General features: G+C 38.2%; 1 protein-coding gene across 2 annotated transcripts in view; it reads left to right on the plus strand.

Moving 5' to 3' along the window:
• Positions 1-2825: 2825 nt before the first annotated feature.
• rhoca (ras homolog family member Ca) overlaps positions 2826-19727 on the plus strand; it is a 28307-nt gene continuing 11405 nt past the window's right edge. Inside the window, exons 1-2 of one of the 2 annotated variants that reach the window (XM_057846918.1) lie at positions 2826-2966; positions 18617-18777. In XM_057846918.1, the coding sequence (XP_057702901.1) occupies positions 18622-18777 (156 nt within the window). In that variant the 5' untranslated portion in view covers positions 2826-2966; positions 18617-18621. The remainder of the gene's footprint in view (positions 2967-18616; positions 18778-19727) is intronic. The other variant, XM_057846917.1, reaches the window with a different exon arrangement.

Consider the following 19727-nt stretch of genomic DNA (forward strand, 5'->3'; position numbering starts at 1 on the left):
ATTATGAATTTAAAAAAATAATAAGAAAGCAAATGTGACACACAGAAGGGCTTGCTAAAATTTGTTTAAATATATTGTTCTACGTAAATCAGCCAAGGTAGCCCCACACATTTTTACCACACCAAATCGGGCCCCCTTTGCAAAAAGTTTGAACACCCCTGTTTAACAGATGATCCGTAGACGAGGCCAGCTTCTTTCACTTGGTACCAGCTAAATATTATTCAAAAAATAATGATGGCGGAAGAAATAAACATCTTGAATTTGAAACTGTATGTTGTCGGCGATAAGCCTCACAATGATCTTAATTGTGGTTATCAGCCCAAAACCCTCTAAATATATATTAAATGCATCTTATCAGATATAAAATGACTACTACATAATCTATGGTGATCGTTTGGTGCCAAGTTTTCTCGTCGAATTGCAGCATTCCATCTCGCTCTCCTCTCCAGGTCTGTCGGAATAAGGTAGAACTTCAAGTCTCTCCGTCTATCTTCTCTGTTACTGCAACCAACCACCACACGCCTTCACCATTTTGATTATTAATGTTAACGAGCAGAAAAACACGCCATAATAGGAGGAATTTACGTAGCGGTAATTAGAGCTGGGAATCTTTGGGTACCTAACGATTCGATTACGATTACGATTCAGAGGCTCCGATTCGATTATAAAACGATTATTGATGCACCCCCCTCCTTTTTTTTTTTTTTTTTTTTTTTTTTAAAGTTTTGTACATTAGTTCCAAAATTGTTCAAAAATACTCTCAGGCTAAACCAAACTACTATTTCAGTATCAAGTTCGCATATAGCAGTAAACAAATATACAAAAATAACAGTAAATTAAAAAACTCCAGTCCCCATTCTGTATCAGCAGTTTTAAACTACATTCAATTAATTTAATGTTGTGAATCAACCGTTAAAGTTGTTAAAATTGCTCCCGTTATTCCATAATTTCCCTTTTGTCTACTTTCGACATGTGAAAGTTTTAAAACTATTTTAAAGATAGATTCAAGTCAATATTTTACCGATTTAGGAGTATTTTAGATAAAAAGTTAATTAGGTTCGCTTGGAAGGTTCGCTACAACAGCCTTGCAGGGAAGTGTACTGCTTTAAGATGGCGGCCTTTTACTAACGGCCGCATCTAGCTTTCTGTAGATGTGCTGCTAACGCTACCGAATCTATATTGCATCTAGTCCTATATAAATGATATTTACCGTAACATTATGTGGATGTACTTTGTAGCAGCTGTCGGCAGCAGTCACGTATGTTGTTGTGTTTTTTTATCTCGTGGCATGAGTTGAGCTAGAGCCGTGAGTTGAGCATTGGCATTACCTGAGGGGCTGGGTAATGAGAAGCATGATGTTTAGCTACTCTCGCTCTTTCCGTCCCGAAGACCGCGCGGTGCGCTGAGTGTGTTGTACTTCCGCTTTACTTGGCATATTTCAATAATCGGAATTTGGATGTTTGTGAATCGTTCTCGAATCTTCCACGGCGGAATCGCGACTAATCTAAGAATCGGAAATTTTGCACACCTCTAGCGGTAATGCGTAAACACGACAAGCTGACGGACAATATGGCGTGGAGGCGTGGTTGTGACGTCATGTGAGTGGGGTCTATAGGGGGCGATAACCAGAGTGTATTTTCAGTGTATTAATTATTTGATTTTTAATTAACAACTTATTAATGTGTAACTTTAATCAATCATCGAAGAATTTTTATCAAATAATTTTGAAAAAAAAAAAGGCATTATAATTGACACCTGGCTTTCACATATGTTGACATTAAATTTGGGGTCATGTGAGCTTAAGTTAATACCAAATGTTTATATTATGGCCTTCATGACCCAAAAGTGACATTCACCTATGTCAAGGGTCAGCAACCCAAAATGTTAAAAGAGCCATATCAGACCAAAAAAATAAAAAAGGCCGCTGCTGGGCCTACTGGGAGAGAAAAACAACTACACAATTTAATACTCTTCCACTAGATGGCAGAAAGTACAATTAACCTGTACATCCACTTGTTGCCGTACATAACAACAGAATCCGGATTTCACAATAAGTGAATTTGGGAGTAAACTGAGGGATGGACGTTATCTTTTAGCGACATTTATGGTTTTAAAGTTATTAAATCATGAACATATCTTTTTGCGGCATTTATGTTTTTATGGCTTGCGGTTTGTAATTGGCCGAATAAGATTGGGAAACACTGGCCTAGTTAATATTTTTTCCCCAAACATTATACTGTGTTTAAAAATAAATGTAACTAAGTTGGAAATAAATGCATCATTGGTTCATTTCTGAAAACTAAAGAACTTGAATTGGGAATTACTGCTATGTTACTTACATTTTGTATTCGTATGTCCAATTCATATTGTTATGTTATATCATAATAAGAAGCCGTTATCGTAATACCCGGTCCACGGTGGATACGATGGTTTCAATTTCAGTGTTCCACGCCTAGTATAAAAAAGAAAAAGCAGCACCTCCTGTTGCACTCGTAACCCTTTTCCACTTTACAGATGATGTCATCCTCGACCAGTGAGTGGAGGCACGCGAATGACTCCTGCTGCCTTGCAGCAACCAACCCAGCACCAAGAACCATTATTTACCGGAAACTAAAATAGTTTGGTTTCAAAACAAATGCATTTTTTGTAATAATATCAATGCAGTTGTAATAATTAGGTCACCGTATTTGAAATGAAATGAAAATATATACTTAAAATATTGTGGGATAAACATTGTTTGCTGTGAAATTAAACACACCACAATTTTATGTCTCCATATTTGTTATTTTTAAAATCAAAGCGGAACCAGTTGGCTAACAGAAGCAGCTCGGTGGGCAGGGCTTGCTTGCCTCGTTGTCTAGCATTCGGCGACTGCTGCAGTGAAGAAGGCAAAGACAACTCACTTGAAAGGAAGCACAAACAGGGGCTTGTTATCTAGAAAGAGAGCCTAAGTCGCTGCGCAGAAGGTAACTATTATTATTGTTGTTTTTTAAAAAACGCTTTACTTTTATTCAAATATGCTTTCGCGTGACACAGTAGTTGTGACTCATTTAGGGTGGTGGCTCCCGCTCCTAACATTCGCCCTGTTCCCCTCTTGGATAAACTAACCTCCGACTGTACTCCCAACTAGTTGTTGACGATTATTTCTTTATTTAAGTTGATAGTTCTACGTATGGCAATCTGATAAATTATACATTACGCGTCGCTTTGAACACTTTGTTCACCGCAGCGACCTGTATAAGGTAAATCTAATGAGCCGCCGCGTCTATTCCTGGAAAGGTTCATTAATTAAGCCTTTAATTTTTTTGTCATTAAGCTATATATTATCTCTAAACGCAACAAAACTTTAATTTTCCCATTATGTTTTAACTGTAAAATGTTTGGGGAAAATTAACTACACGCTACAACTTTAAAGGTGCTAGATAATGTTATTTTCTCCCAGAAGGAAACGTTTACCCCCTGAAATGTCCCCATGGTGGTATCTTCCGCATTCCTATGGGAATGAAGGGGATCACAGGATTATGTCATACATCCCATAAGGCTTCCCATTTAAATTAGTCTTTGCTAAAACTGAATGAGTTATTTTTGTAGATTAAAAGCTTCAGAAAAGCACACCCGTGTAGCAAAATCAAGACAATCAGCAGGTTTATTTAAGTATGATCTGTGGAATTGGCTCAAAATTCGGGAAAATGCCATTTTAAACAAAAATGTTTGATTGAAATTTGATATACCAGGGACTCCATAGATCCGTTTTGTACTGTTACATGGACACGTGTGACAGATTTCGTATAAACTTTATGCACTGCTACTATAAGCTGCAGTAATATGTTCCAACTAGGAGTTTGACTATATCCATATGGTGATATATTCCAATACTTTGTACCTCAATAGGTTATCAAGATGCTCCTGCTGAGAATCAATATATCGTTTTAAAGTGTTTCACTGTTAACAAATAATTAACCATCTGGTTGCTAGAAAGTTTTCGACAAGTGACCAGGTCAACTCATTGGCTGCCATTGACTTGGCTAGACCGTATTTGTGCAAAAACATATTGTAAGCTTTTCTACAATATATATATTTTTAATGCTGTGTAGGTTCTTGACTCCTTGGCTACCACAGATGGTGATAGACGTCCAATCCATATGAATTGAAACGGATGGCATTGAATAAAACAATGTTCATGTTCATTTGCTGCCACCCTCCCAGTTCAGATGGATTATAGTTCTATGAGTACTAAGCTAATGATTATCTCATCTAAGTCCACAGCAGAAGGATGAAAATAGTTTTTGTTTCTGTTGATTAGTTGAATCGTATATTGATTTCCTGAACCGTCTCGATAATTGCTGTATCAGTTTATTGTGAGCTAATGTTATCGTATCATGAGCTACCCAGTGGTTCCCACCAAGTTTCGCAACGTTCACAAACATGCATTCAATCAAATTGAAGGGCTTTGATGATGGGGGTGTTTAGGGAACATCCTGAGGAGGAGGTTGTTCAGGTAGGACTCCAGGAAATGGCAAGCAAAAATGTCTGAGCTAATATTTTGTAACATTTCAGCTGAAATAATGAATAATCGGCGCCAAGTTATCGTCACAAAATTGTGTGAAAACTACATTATCAGTCCAGAGTAGGGCTGGGCGATATGGCCTTAAACATGTATCACGATAAATTGAGCAGATTTATCTCGATAACGATAAAGGACGATAAATTCGCCCAAGCGTACTGTTATATAATTTGAAAATCTGAATCAATGCATGAAATACAGATTAACTGTTTCTTGTTGATTTATTTACCAGCATTCAATTTCATATACTGTATTTAACAATTGTACATGCAGTCTAAACATTAAGTTTATAAAAATGTATTGTAAGCAATAAGAATTCAAGTATGTACACTATCAAAATCAATATGCCTGTGCAAACATGTCATTGTAACACAAATGACTTGCAGCTTGAACAGTACACTTCAAAAAGACAACTTATTGTTAATGGCTGCTGTGACATAATTATTAAATACAAGTGTTTACATTATGGTTTCAGGGTCCCCCCCAGTGCATTTTTTAATAAATGCACGCACAAATGAACCCCCAAACAAACAGAGAGAGACACACACATTAAAGCTATATTGATCTTCTTCAAATGAAACGCTTAAGATTTTATGATAGCAATAATGACACAGAAATAAGCACATACAGAAAAATAGCTGGGGCCATTTCTCGGTCATTATAAGTTTCGCCGTTGGATTGTACTATTGGATTGTAAGCTATCAGAGGAATCACACACAGACAGATACAAAATAACGCCACATAGTAATTGCTAGATGCAGTCCGTGCCCAATCCACTCATTAAGTTCAGCCGTTTCGACAAAGTTAGAGCTGCTATCCGACTCCATCACGTTCATTTGTAGCGTTAGCCGCTAGCTAGCGTTAGCCTGGCTACCAGTAGAAAGCACTGAAAGCACCATCTCCGGAAATCGTGAGAACAAGGGAGGACAGCGGGTGAAAGCCCGTCTGGATGCCACAAAGAGTCTACTAAATGTCGGTTGAAAGTTTGGTGAACCTCCCTTAATCCACACTCCATCACGTTTTGCTTGTAGCGTTAGCTGCTAGCGTTAGCTTACCGGGCTTTTGTTTGATTGGCTTCTTGATGATCACGTGACTCCCTACGTAAGCCCATTGACTGCTTTCTTAAAGGGGAATGAACATAGACGAACAACACAGAATCAAAGCGGGATGAAAAGACTATATTTTCTTGTTTTATTAATTTACCGAATTTACCGACATGGTCAAAATTACGTCGGTCATCGTTAAGAATTTCGGTGACGGTAAATTTTCGGTTTACCGCCCTGCCCTAGTCCAGAGTGAACTCCTACGCATCTAAAACACCTAAGTTCCATGCTAGCACTTCTTGTGTCATTAAGTTCAATACTGGCATCGGTTTAACGCTTGAACAGAAACTTAATTTTTTTCTGCTTGGAAAAATTAGAAGTATGACCTCAGTTCTGTATGTTCATGTCATTTTATTTCCCACACTGTTACGCGATTGCGTTGAGCGCATGTCTGATCCTTCTTGTGATCTACGCTTCTCCTCAGATTTCGAGCGATAAGACATTTTCATATGCCGCCTCCGCAAGGTGGTGGGGACAGCTTGTGTCCCTGACTGACTCTGCCTCTCCCTTTTTGTAACAAGTTTGGCTAATTTATCAGGCAGACATTGTTGGCATGCTATCTTTTTGATTAGGTTTATTTTGAATCGAATATCGGTACATGAAATCGACGAAATGTTTTTTTTTTAATTTACTATTTTATGCTAAGACTAGGGTTGGGTAATGTATACATTTGTTTTATTAGCGATTAATCACATGTGGCCCTACCTCCATTAATTGGGATTTATCATGTAGTTAGGCACACAATCCAATCCATTTACATTTTCAATGTACTTCTTTTGAATGAAAATGTGTGTTTTTTGAAGGGTGAAAAACATACACATTTACAGCATTAAAAAAAGGCAGTTTCTGAGGTAACAGCAGTTTCATCCACGCACAATATAACCAGTTGGTCTATTCCTAGCGTAGACTTAATAAACTATGTTTAACTCCTCAGCACTAAGGCATTTACTAAGACTTGTAAGATTTATTAACATTTTCAAATGACAAAGCCCTGTTCCGCTGTATACTAATGAGGCCTGAATGATATTGGAAAAAACTATTGCTGCGATTTTTTGGGGGTTTGCGATATTATATTGCAATATTTAAAAAAAAAAAAAAAAAAAAAAATATATATATATATATATATATATATATATATATATATATTTTTTTTTTTTTTTTTTTTTTTTTTTTTTTTAAAGACATTTTCACTAGATGACTTGAATAGCTGTTTGGAAAGACTTTGGATGACTCTCAATGACCTAGTGATCCCTTGTTTTTTTTTTGTGTGTGTGTATGTATATATATATATATATATATATATATATTAATAAATGGTTTTAAGCACTTCAAATGTTATGTTATATTATGATCAGTTTTAAACATAACTGTCCAACCAAATCATTTTTGAACAAGAATAAAGTACTATAGTCGAAAAATGCTTGGCTTTATTAAATATTTCTGTTTATCTACCTAAGCTGTGACTCTTGTTGGTCATGTAGAAATTACAAACTCCTCATGATCACTTCTGGCATTTAATTTATATGTCTCAAACGTCTCCACACCCACACACATTCATTCCAAAGCGGCTTCCTTGCAGAAACTGTTTTACAAGTTAAACGATGATTGACAGCTGCTGCGCTGTGATGTCCGCTTCTGTGGCAAGATCAAAGATACCAGCATCGTTAACTTTAATAAGCAAGTGCTGCAGTGACTGTGAGGTTCAAAGAGCGTGTGAGGCTCTGCGCAGAGCAGAAAGCAGGGCGTATGTGAATTAAAAAAACAAAAACAAAACTATCGCACGTCCTTGATGGCGATGTTTAAACGATATATTGTTCAGGCTTAATACTAATCTAACCAGCAAGACAAAAGGACATGTTACTGGTAAATTATGTTGGAGGTGTGGCTAAGTACTTGTCCGCAGAGGACTCAAGCTTGCTAGGTGAGCCCTCATGTTTGGTCCACTCCTCTAAGGCTAGGTTCATACCGCAGGTCTTAATGCACAAATCCGATTTTTTGTCATATCTGTTTTTTTGGCATGCCCGTTCAGACTACCTTTGTCCATTGAGACCATGCAAGTATTACGCATGCGCACTAATTCGCAGTCTGACATGCGCTGAGCAAAAAGAACCCGCGTGCGCAGAAGCATCAAAACAAATGACTACACATGCTGGCTGTCATCTGTCATTCCAGGGGATTTCCAAAAAGAGGACACAAATAACAGACATAAATAATTCCCGTTTAGGTTTGTATTCAAAGTTTATCTGGATCAATAGCATGTACGCACTGTCCGTGCATGTCACACACACATATGGGCAGTTTGCCCCAACTATCGGCCGTGTACGCTATCTTGAAATATTGCTCATATAGAGCAGAGAGAAAACCGATCATTCTCAGGCTTATCCTCAACCCATTTTTATTTTTTTATGGCTGTTGTCAAGCCCGATCCTTCCACAAAAGTCGTGTTCAAGGCAAGCTAGGCGCTAACGTACAGCTGCACCGCTGCCGTAGCGCGCCGTCGCTCTCGCTCTTATTTGACGTAATTGCTGCATGAATTCAGATTTCGGAGATTTGACAGTTCAAACCGTCGAGACGTTCTGGAAAAATGTGGCCCAGATCGGATTTAAACCACATATAAAAGTGCTCCTGATCTGATTTGAAATGGTCCACTCCTATATGCAACTAGTCCTGTTCAGACCATCAAGTTAATACCTCACTCAAGTCGGAAAACACGAAAAAATCGGTTTCTTGGTTTAAGACCTGCAGTATAAACCTAGCCTAACTTACTGGACTCCAAACTGATCCTGGGTTTTACTCCGTATTAAGTCACACTTGTCTCAGTTTACTTGATTGAAGCAGTTACTCTCATCTAATGTGTGAATGAATAATCAGTGTTTTAACTAGGTGTTTATTTACCTGCCTTAGTTACAACACAAATTTAAATTGCTATCAATTATACTAGAAAGGGGTTCTTTCATTTTCTATGGACTTGAATGCCTTATTCGAATCACAGAAGTTCAAATGTTTGAAAAATAACACAAAACTATTAAAAAAAAATACAAAATGGTACAAAATATTTTTTTAATCAATGTTGGCGATACCGATTCCGATAGACGAGTGGGATATCGGCCGATACTGTATCAATACCACGGCGTTTGAAAATCAAGTTACTTTGTAATTGGTACGTAAAATTGGACCAAGTTTTGACACCTAACTCTACATGCCAACATAAGTCGTTGTCCTCTGTTATTCTATGGAGGTTGAAAAGGAAATCCCAAAGAATACATAATGCATAGGTGCTTTATTTGTTAGTACTTGTTGATACTGATGTCACCATTTTAGTGGCATTTTGGGGCCCCTTCCGATATGAGTGACTGTACTGGTACAATACTACTTTTTATTTTAAAAATATGCTGACAAATGTAATAATGAATGATATCACATTATTCTTACATTTAAAAAATATCCTCTTGCTGTGATACCACACTAACTGTCTGAAAACTTTCATTATCTAAAAATGTAACATTTTTAAGATTTAAGAAGAAGTTTAAATGATGTCACACATCTGAGACTTAGGGCGTGTTAACACCTGCCCTGTTTGGTCCGGACCAAACCAAAAAAGTTTGTAGTGCGCACCTTTTGGGTTGGGTCCGAGACCTTGCCGGAGAGGTGGTCTCAGTTCACTTCCAAGCAAACTGTGATGCGGTTCGTTTTAGGGGTAAAAGCGACCACACCCTGGTCAGGGCCATAGCTGAAATCACATACCTTTTTGCCAGGAAATGTTGTTTGGTTAGCATCACAGTCTGTGGTAAGCAGTACATCTGCCAATATGTGTCTGGGTTCAACATGGAGCAATGAGGAGCTGAATGTCGACTGTCCTTGTAAAATGAACCTGGCATCAAAAGCTTCTGATGCTCAGAATTTGCCGCAAATGCTTGTAATTGAAAAAAACAAATTTATAATGAGCATGTTTGCGGCACTCTGGAGCTCTGTGATTGTTTACTTCCTCATTTTACTGTGTTACCCCACCCAGACCTTTTTGTCCAATGATTGAATGAATTTTGCACATGCGTAGGTTTTTTGTCAAATCCTGGGTCGCTAGCTCAAATTGCAATGTAAAAAAAAAAAGAACCGCATCAAAAATGTCCGGAATAAATGTATTTTTGTGCAGACCAAAGAAGGCAATCTATGGCATTTCCTTGTGTGAATATGCCATTATAAACGTGGATTGATAATATCTGATCTGACTAGTTTAAAAACTAAACCACTATGAATTTTCCACAGGTTTCGCTATTTTTCATAAAAATGAGGACAGGTCGGTGTTTCTTTATGTGTCTTCTTGGTAGGTAAACTTTGACAATCCCCACTATCGACGGCCCTACCTCACAGGTCAAAGTCACACTTAGCTCATTGCATAACAGTTGTAGGCCCCTAAGCCTCATGAAGCCTCCTTAGGGAGAGAACGACGTAGTGTGTTCATTAACCCGTCACATTGCTGGAATATTTGTGCTGCAGCCTCGGTGAATCTCGCTGTATCTGTGCTAAACGCTGCCATTCTTTCCGTGCCTTTCACAACACCTGCTTTGTGATTGTCTCCATTGCCAATTCATGTGTGATAGAGGCCGTCAACCAGTATATTGTTTACTATCTCTCCTAGGCTGTCGGACCGGAAATGTTAGTTTTGTTAGGGTATTTGCAGTCTGCTGTTGTCAATTAAGAAATTCGCTCACCGGAGACTTTGCATAGTCGCACATGATCAACATCTCACACGAAATTCCTGATAAATTGGCCCATAAGAAGTGTAACAGGCACTTTATTCACTTGTCCTTTTTAGGTATTGGTACATCGTCCACAGTAATTGGAAGTAATTGGCAGTCTCTGACACAATTCATCTTCGTGTGTCCAACTTTCAACTGAGTTGATAATATACAAACCGGTCGAACCAACATTACTGACTCCTATTCAGCAAACTGATGTAAAACCAGCGTGCCAATTATAAAATGTTCATTTGTAATAAAGACAAAGCTGGAAGAAACCACAAAAAAAAAAAAAAAAAAAAACAACTTTGTTGTTTCAAACATTTGGTTAACTTTAGGGCTGCAGCTATCGAATATTTTTGTAATCGAGTAATCGACTGAAAATTCTATCGATTAATCGAGTAATCGGATAAAACAAATATATTTTTAGGTGAAGAGCAATTATAGATATACATGAGAAAACAAGACATTTTATCATTTTCAGTCAATCAATGTCTTTATTTTTGATGTGTATTGTTGAAAACAGCCAACAATTGCATCTCAGATGTAACTAGAATAAAAAAAAAAAAAGACTAATTCACTATATATATATGTGTATATATATATATATATATATATATATATATGTATATATATATATGTATATATATATATATACACACACACCTAAAAATGCCTTTACGCTTGATAACACACATCGCTTAAAAGTTACGATTTTTTCCCACGTTTTTTAATTGAATTTTTATTTGTGTCAGGCCATTTTTAAGTTCTAGTAAAGTTTTAAGTTAGTCTAAACTGTAAGTCCTGATAGGATTTTGAATTTTTGCAGTGTTCAAAATAAATGTATGATACAGGCTGTATTGGAGCACATTAGGGACTAGTGCTACTTGGTGTTTTATCCAGCAATGACTACTGAGCTAAAATTGATAGTTAGCATTATTGAGTTTTTATTTGACACCCTCATCACTCCACAACGCTATGTTATGTTAAAGCCTGTATGTAAGACACGTTAGCCACGCATCGAAAGTGGTCTTAATGAATAGAAACCTAGCCCTCCGCAGGGCTAACGTTACGTGAGCTAGTAGTGACAGTAACGTTAATCTTATATATTAGCGCTTAGCGCTCTACTGCTTTAAGATGGCGGCTGTTTGCTAACGCTGCCCAGACGCGGCCTAGTCTGTCATTGTGCATCTAGTTCAACATACATGTGATCTCTATGAGACTCACCAGAGCTAACTGCAACTAACGTAGCATGTGCAGGCTAGTATTTTGCAACGTCGGAGTCGTTTGTAGCGGCTGTCTGCTGCAGTAAGTTTTTTTTTTTTTGCTTCTTCCTCTACGCACGTGACATCAGCGCGTTGTCCCGCATTAAAAGTAGTCCGAGCAAAACGTGATGCTTAGAGCTGTCAAAATAAACGAATAGGGAATGGGACGTACTACGTCATTGTTTGGACCCGCCTCCATGCTGGCAATATAATTCACTTCCGGGCCGGCAGAGTCAATGCGGATTGTAACGTGTGATAGTGCTAAGCTAACTCTTTCGGTGTTTTAGAAAGAAAATATGGGTGCTTTATTGTTGCGTTACCGGGTGCAACAGCGTCTCCTACGACAAAAAAAGGGGTGAGGAAAAATGGACTCACTTTTCACCGTTTTCCTGCATGGAGGACCAAATATCAGATCACGAAGGTACGACGGATGGCTGGATTGCAGCGGTTCGTCGGAAAAGCATTTCTTATGATCATATTTCTGCTGGAATGAGAGTGTGTTCCTGTCATCTCTACTCTTGTAAGTTGAACGATTTATCCACTTTTGGTTTCAATACGTTTTTGTTTTTTTACACCGTTGTGTAAATCTGCCTCGGTAGCAATGCTCGCCTACTACGACTCCCCTACCTGTTGTGTTCCTAGGTAAACCTGCTGACAACACATCCCGATTGGTCACCATCTCTCTTCTTGGATCATTTGACAAAGAAAATTTGTTCAATGGAGTGGTTCCATTTGTCCTGTGTCGGACTCAAACAAGCCCCTGCAGCAGACGCCATCTGGGTCTGCCTTTCTCGTCGATGAACTGCGGGCTTTTAACTTGTGAAAATGCAAGAACTTTAATGCACATATTTATTCTGCCTGGCTATTTAACTATGGCCAGTGACGTTTTTTTTTTTTTTTTTAACCACTTTGACAAAGACACCTTTCATTGTAATGTTGAATTTATATATTCTATTATTATTTTTAAATTATAATATTCTTATTTGCACTTATGTAGACTTCAGACTGTCAATTCAAATAGTGTTGGAAAAGTTGCAATACCTAAAATAGAAATGCAAGAACTGTAAAGTACATATTTATACACCTTTATTTACCTAAGGCCACTGGATGTTTTTTAACTGCTTTGAAAAATACAGGTTTTGTTGTGATCTTGTATTTATATAGTATATAGCTTTTTATAATGTATTATGTATTATAATATTTGCTGCCCCCTGCCAGAGTGTGGGCCATTTTGTACTAAAATGATTTTAAACTGTCAGTTCAAATACTGTGTTGGAGACTAGTACTTGCAATACTTAAAATGGAAATGCAAGAACTTTAAAGCACATATTTATCCTGTCTGGCAATTTACCCAAGGCCAGTAAATAGTGTTTTAAACTGCTTTGACAAAGACACGTTTATTGTGATCTTGTATTTGTGTATTACTTACATAATATTTGCTGCCACCGTCAGAGGGTGGGCCTTGTTTGCACTAATTTAAAGATTTTAAACTGTCAATTCAAATATCGTATTGGAGAAATTGCATTACTTGAAATAAATCTATTGCAACTTATCAGTCCCAGTTCTTGTCTACAACACTGTCCAAAAATTGTCAATGCATATTCCAAATAGAATAACAAAATTAAGTCACCTGACTTTGTAATTATTACACCTGTTTATTATGAAGACCTGAAGTAAACAACAAGCAGTTACAGTTTGTCAAGAAGTTGTTCAAGTCATGTTTTGGTATTCATATTTTATTGACTTTTCATAACACTTGGGATCGTGTTTGTAAGAGCAGAGCAAACTGAAGTTTCAGCGTGCACTCTTCGCCTTTCCAACCTCTCAACGCTCCGATGTGGTGCGCTTGACCTCAGAATAACCCAAGAAGAGATATGGTGACCAATCGGGATGTGTTGTCAGCATTTCATATGCAGGTTTTCCTAGTAACACAACAGGTAGGTGATGAGGAGGAGTAGGTTAGCATTGCTACCGAGGCAGATTTACACAACAGTAAAGAAAAAAACAAAAACAAAAAACGTATTGAAACCAAAACGGATAAATCGTTCAACTTACAAGAGTAGAGATGAGGGGAATACACTCTCATTCCAGCAGAAATATGATCATAAGAAATGCTTTTCCGACGAACCGCTGCAATCCAGCCATCCGTCGTACCTTCGTGATCTGATATTTGGTCCTCCATGCAGGAAAACGGTGAAAAGTGAGTCCATTTTTCCTAACCCCTTTTTTTTGTCGTAGGAGACGCTGTTGCACCCGGTAACGCAACAATAAGCACCCATATTTTCTTTCTAAAACACCGAAAGAGTTAGCTTAGCACTACCACACGTTACAATCCGCATTGACTCTGCCGGCCCGGAAGTGAATTATATTGCCAGCATGGAGGCGGGTCCAAACAATGACGTAGTACGTCCCATTCCCTATACTCGAGGTGAATAAAATTACTCGGATCAGTTTTTAAACTCGAGTTACTCGAGTTGCTCGAGTATTCGTTTCAGCTCTAGTTAACTTCCTGTCATGTATTTTTTTTTTGGGCTTTGACAGCTTGTTTTTTTGGAAAAAAAAAACAAAAAAAAAAACATTTTTTTTTGAACACAAAACACACTGTACCTACGTCTGTTATTGATGGTGCGTGTATACTCGCATGTGCAGGCCAAGTGGAATGGTTTCCACAAAACTGTGCCCCTCTGGTTTCACAGAACAGGAAGTGGATTGTTTTTCTTTTTGCCTGTGTGTGAGAAAGGGGTTTCTCATGGCGCTCAATGATGGACTGCTTGTGAAAAAAAAAAAAAAAAAAAAAAAAAAACACCGATATGAAAACATTTCTGGTGGAGGAAACGAGGAATTGGATATTGTCAGAATGGATTGAGGACCAGAAATGAAAATTAGATGCAGATAGGATATCTGCCAATGCAAATGTATATTATAAACCCAAAGATCAGATATAGCCCCAGAACTAAACTTTTGACGATTACTCATTAATTCACAACTATTATGACCATCACTTTATCATTTTGAAACAGTTTAGTGTTTACATATATCTGTATGGTTCTCAAAAAAAGTAGACTGATAATCGGTTAAAAAAAAAGTTAAATAAGATAGTTGCATACATCTGCTTTTGCTTTGGAAGACAATTATACTGTTGCGTAATAAGGTAATTATCGGTAATGACAACAAACGAAATGATAAACTAGAATTGAAAAAGCCATTTTCGTTAGGTGAAATATAAAGAAAAAACGTTTAACTGACATGGTATTGTTAACTGTATTGAAACTCTTAGTATTAAAATAACAAGTTTCGTAATGACTTAGATATCTTGTATTTTATTCTTTTGGGATCCTGAGCATGACTCATAGTCATAGTGTTAAGTTATAAAAACTAAAACTAATAAAACATTTTTTTAATTACCAAAACTAGTCCCTTTGCTAATAAAGGGTTAAAATGTGAAAGCCTCACTAAAATAACTTGTGATTTATTTATCAGCTAGTTGGTCAACTAAGCAATTGAATACAATGGTCGCTGATTAGTAGACTATCAAAATAATCGTTTGTGGCAACCTTAACATGGAAAGTAGTGGTGTGCGAAATGGGAAAAATTCTCTTATCAAGATACGATAGTGATATGCCACGATATAATCAATTTTTTAAAATTATTTGATGGAAAACAACACAATACTATAACCGCTTTACCCCCCTCAATTTTATCACTCCTGTTTGCCACATAGATAAAACGAGTGCATGCATTTAGACAAAAATGCTACCATAGGGCGACACTTGTGTCAGATGAAGGGGATGCTATAGTTCCCAAAATGCACTGTGCTGGGCTTTTGTACAGATTTATGAATGATGATTGTGTGCTTCATTGCTTTTATAAGGTACTTAATTTTTTTCTGGCGAGGCAGTGGTTAATAGTAGTAGAAGTTCAATGTGATGAGTTTATAGGTCATTACTTTTCATTTATTTTTGGTTTTGTCTAGTCTGTTTGCACTGTAGTCCAATAGTATTATCTCATGCCTCCCTGCATGCATTGTGGCACTGCAAATGCAAAATGTAACGTTCAAAGTTTATGTTCTGTGATAATTACTTTTTAAGTGACTGTTCCTGACTTCCAGTTGTTGTATTACTTGCTAGTTATGTTTCCTCTCTAAAGCCATGAAATGTGATTTGATGGCGTATTATCTCTCCTTGTCTGTCGGTGAATGTAAGCTTATACATTTGCATAGACGATTCAAGTGCAATTTGTTCAGTGGCGGTTTCTAAATAGTCCAAGTCATTACAGACTAATATACATGGATCATTTACAGCTCAGACTGAAAACTGATTCAAATAGATTAATCATTAGTACTTACATCTCTACCAAGCAACTACCTTGTTTGGAGAGATGTAGAGGTTACTGTAAGGATTAGGGGTATTAAAAAAATTTTGATTCTGAGATATATTGTGATACTACGTCACACAATTCTCGTATCAATTCAAAATCTGTATCGATCCTGACACGTGTGTTTTTGATGGCATAAACAATTGAGTGGCTGCACCTGCACTTTCACTCTCGTCCAGTAGTTGGCAGCACGCAGCAGCATTGCCTTACAGCAGACATGTCCAAAGTCCGGCCCGGGGGCCAAATGCGGCCCGTGGACAAATTTCATCCGGCCCCCAGCCACTGTCATAAAATCAATAACGCCTGGCCCGCACACAGACTTAATAAATTGGTCAGCAGTACTGCTACGAGCATATGGAGTAACTTACACACTAAATGCTGCTCCTCATTTACCCAGTAAAAGGCAGCAGCACTCTAACATTACCCTGTGTGACCCATTACTCCCAATTTTCTAAAATGACGACAATCAACAAAAAAAGAAAGTGGACTGTGACGGCTGACGCTTCAAGGATAGGTGGAAATTGGACTATTTCTTCACTAAAATACGCAACATTTGTTTCTGCCTCATTTGCAAAGAGACAGTCGCTGTTTTTAAAGAGTTCAATGTGAAGCAATATTACCAAACAAGACATGCCAAGATACGTAGCGAGAAATTGAAGCAACTTGAAGCTAGTTTAATTTTACAGCAGCAGCATTTCACAAGAGCCTGAGAGTTGAAAAAGAACGCCACGAAGGCTAGTTGTGAGATTGTTGAAGATATTAATTAAAAATAATAATAAAGCAAATGGCACACACTGAATGGTTTGCTAAAATTTGCTTAAATATATTGTTCTACTTAAAGGATGTCAGGCAAGGTTGGCCCCCCACATTTTTACCACACCAAATCTGGCCCCCTTTGCAAAACGTTTGGACACCCCTGCCTTACAGTCTGCTGAAGTAACAATAACATTTGACTAATCTGAGTAGAGGTTTGTGTACGTGCACGGGTGTCAAACCGCTCCGCGAAGGGCTACAGTGGGTACTGGATTTCATTCCAACCATTCAAGATGAATACGTTTTCACCAATCTGGTGTCTTACAAGTGTAATCAGTTGATTGCAGTCAGGTGGTGCTTATTCTAGCGGAAACCTCATTGGTTGAACTGTCTGTGCTGGATCTGTTGGAACAAAGACCAGGACCCACTGTGGCCCTTTGTGGAATAGGTTTGACACCCATGCTCTAGTGCACGGGTGTCCAAACTTTTTGCAAAGGGGGCCAGATTTGGTGTGTTAAAAATGTGGGGGGCCAACCTTGCCTGACATCCTTTACGTAGAACAATATATTTAAGCAAATTTTAGCAAGCCATTCTCTGTTTCATATTTGCTTTTGTTTTTTTTTTTTAATAATTTCAACAATCTCGCAACTAGCCTTTGTGGCGATCTCTTTCGACTATCGGGCTCTTGCGAAATACTGCAGCTGTGAAATTAAACTAGCTTCAAGTTGCTGGAATTTCTCGCTGCATATCTTCCCTGTAATCTTGTCGTACATGTCAGCGTGTCTTGTTCGGTAATATCGCCTCACATTGAACTCTTTAAAAACAGTGACTGTCTCTGCAAATGAGGCAGACACAGTTGTGTGTGTTTAGTGAAGAAATAGTCCAATTTCCACCTATCCTTGAAGCATCGGCTGTCGCAGTCAACTTTCTTTTTTTGTTGATTGTTACCATTTTAGAAAATTGGAAGTAAAGGGTCACACGGAGTAATGTTGCTTAAAGTGCCACTGCCTTTTAGTGGGTAAAAGAGGAGCAGCATTTAGCGTGTAAGCTACTTCATATGCTGGTAGCAGTACTGCTGACCAATATATTAAGTCTGTGTGTGGGCCAGATGTGATTGATTTTATGACAGAGGCTGGGGGCCGGATGAAATTTGACCACGGGCCGCATTTGGCCCCCGGGCCGGACTTTGGACATGTCTGCTCTAGTGAATGCTCAGATTAGTCCTTTTATAAGTATGAAGTTTGGGTTCAGTTTGGCTTCCACTGTAAAAACGGAGGCATGGAGTATCTAGAATCCTGCATTTAGTCAAGTTTGGACTAAAACACGTTTAAACTAAAAAAGAGAATGATATAATGAAAGCCTTATATTGTTCAACCAAAACAAAACCATTTTTACTTGAGTTTCGGATGAGGTTTCAGGAATAAATTGATATAAATCTACTTATGTACATTTTGATTTGATTTTTTTCTAAAGTGATATTCAAATATTGCAATAATCGTCTTCAAGTGAAGTATCGGGATTAATCGGGATCGAACCATGACCAGTGAATCGTGATACGAATCTTATCGCCAGATATGAGGCAATACACACCCCTAGTAAGCATATCTGATGTGCTAATCTGTGACCACTAGGGTTATAAGGACTGCAAGCTTGTACGTTTATGTTCTGCCCAACATATATTGGTGATATTAGATCCCCATGATGATATGTCATTTTATATTGTTTTGATGATCTACTGTATATAGTCATATCGGACATCACTACATTGAAATAATCATTAAATCAATAATGAGATATTTAAATCTGCCCACTCTTGTTCAGCAGATATGGCGGCCATCCGGAAGAAGCTGGTGATAGTAGGTGATGGCGCTTGTGGGAAAACGTGCCTCCTTATTGTTTTCAGCAAAGACCAGTTTCCCGAAGTCTACGTTCCCACAGTGTTTGAAAACTACATCGCTGATATTGAAGTGGATTGTAAACAGGTTTGTACCATGCTTGAATTGCATTAAAAAAAAAAACCTTAGTTGCTGTCAGTGGTAGTGAATGTGGTATTATGAATACTAAAAGTACTGAATTCACCAGTGCCATCTCGATTGTGAGCTTCAGATGTCTTGTTTTGTCCATGGGATTTGTTCCCGCAACACAGGATCAGCGCTTATCAGCAAAACAGGAAATGACTCTACCTCACGGCTTCCCTTTCAGACGAGGAAGGACCACGTCGTCCACGCAAATCCCCGCTGCATCCCTCAAGACTTTCCTCCTCCCGCGCGATAAAAGTCTCTCATTTCCTGTCATTTTGGCACTTGGATGAAAGGAAACTCCAACTTAAGGATCCACAGTGGACTTTGTTCCAGTAGGGAGGGATCACTGTGACTTTTAGAGGATTTACACCCCACCCCTCCACTTTAGAATTAGACTGTTATACAACCAGATCAAATGGAATTTGCGCGTTGACTGAAATTGCTCACCTTCAAGCGGATTGGGTTTTCTCTAAAATTAGCAGTTTTCTGCTTCTCGCTGTTTTTTACTCCCAAAAGCTGAAAGCTCGTGGGAGCGCGGTCGCTTCGATCGCTCATGCGTTGTGCTGCCACCTCCCACCCTCTGCCTCTGCAGACCTCTATTTTGGGCCCGCGCTCTCTATCAGTTTTAACAGACGGCTCCTTTGGTTTGTTGTACTCTTTCACTTGAATCCACAGTCGGCTGAAAGATTACCAAAAGATTGCTGCAGCAGCAAGCACAGAAGGTATTTGGTTTTGATGCTTGCTAATCTCCCACTTTCCCTAATTGAATTAATTAACAGCTTGCAGGGATGAGGCCAATCCCTGTGTACATTTCTACAGCCGTGACAACACGTATAGTGGGGAGAACAAGTATTTGATACACTGCCAATGGGAAAACCCATTGGCAGTGTATCAAATACTTGTTCTCCCCA

This window comes from Corythoichthys intestinalis, chromosome 9 (assembly GCF_030265065.1).
Source record: "Corythoichthys intestinalis isolate RoL2023-P3 chromosome 9, ASM3026506v1, whole genome shotgun sequence".
In the NCBI taxonomy this organism is placed as follows: Eukaryota; Metazoa; Chordata; class Actinopteri; order Syngnathiformes; family Syngnathidae; genus Corythoichthys; species Corythoichthys intestinalis.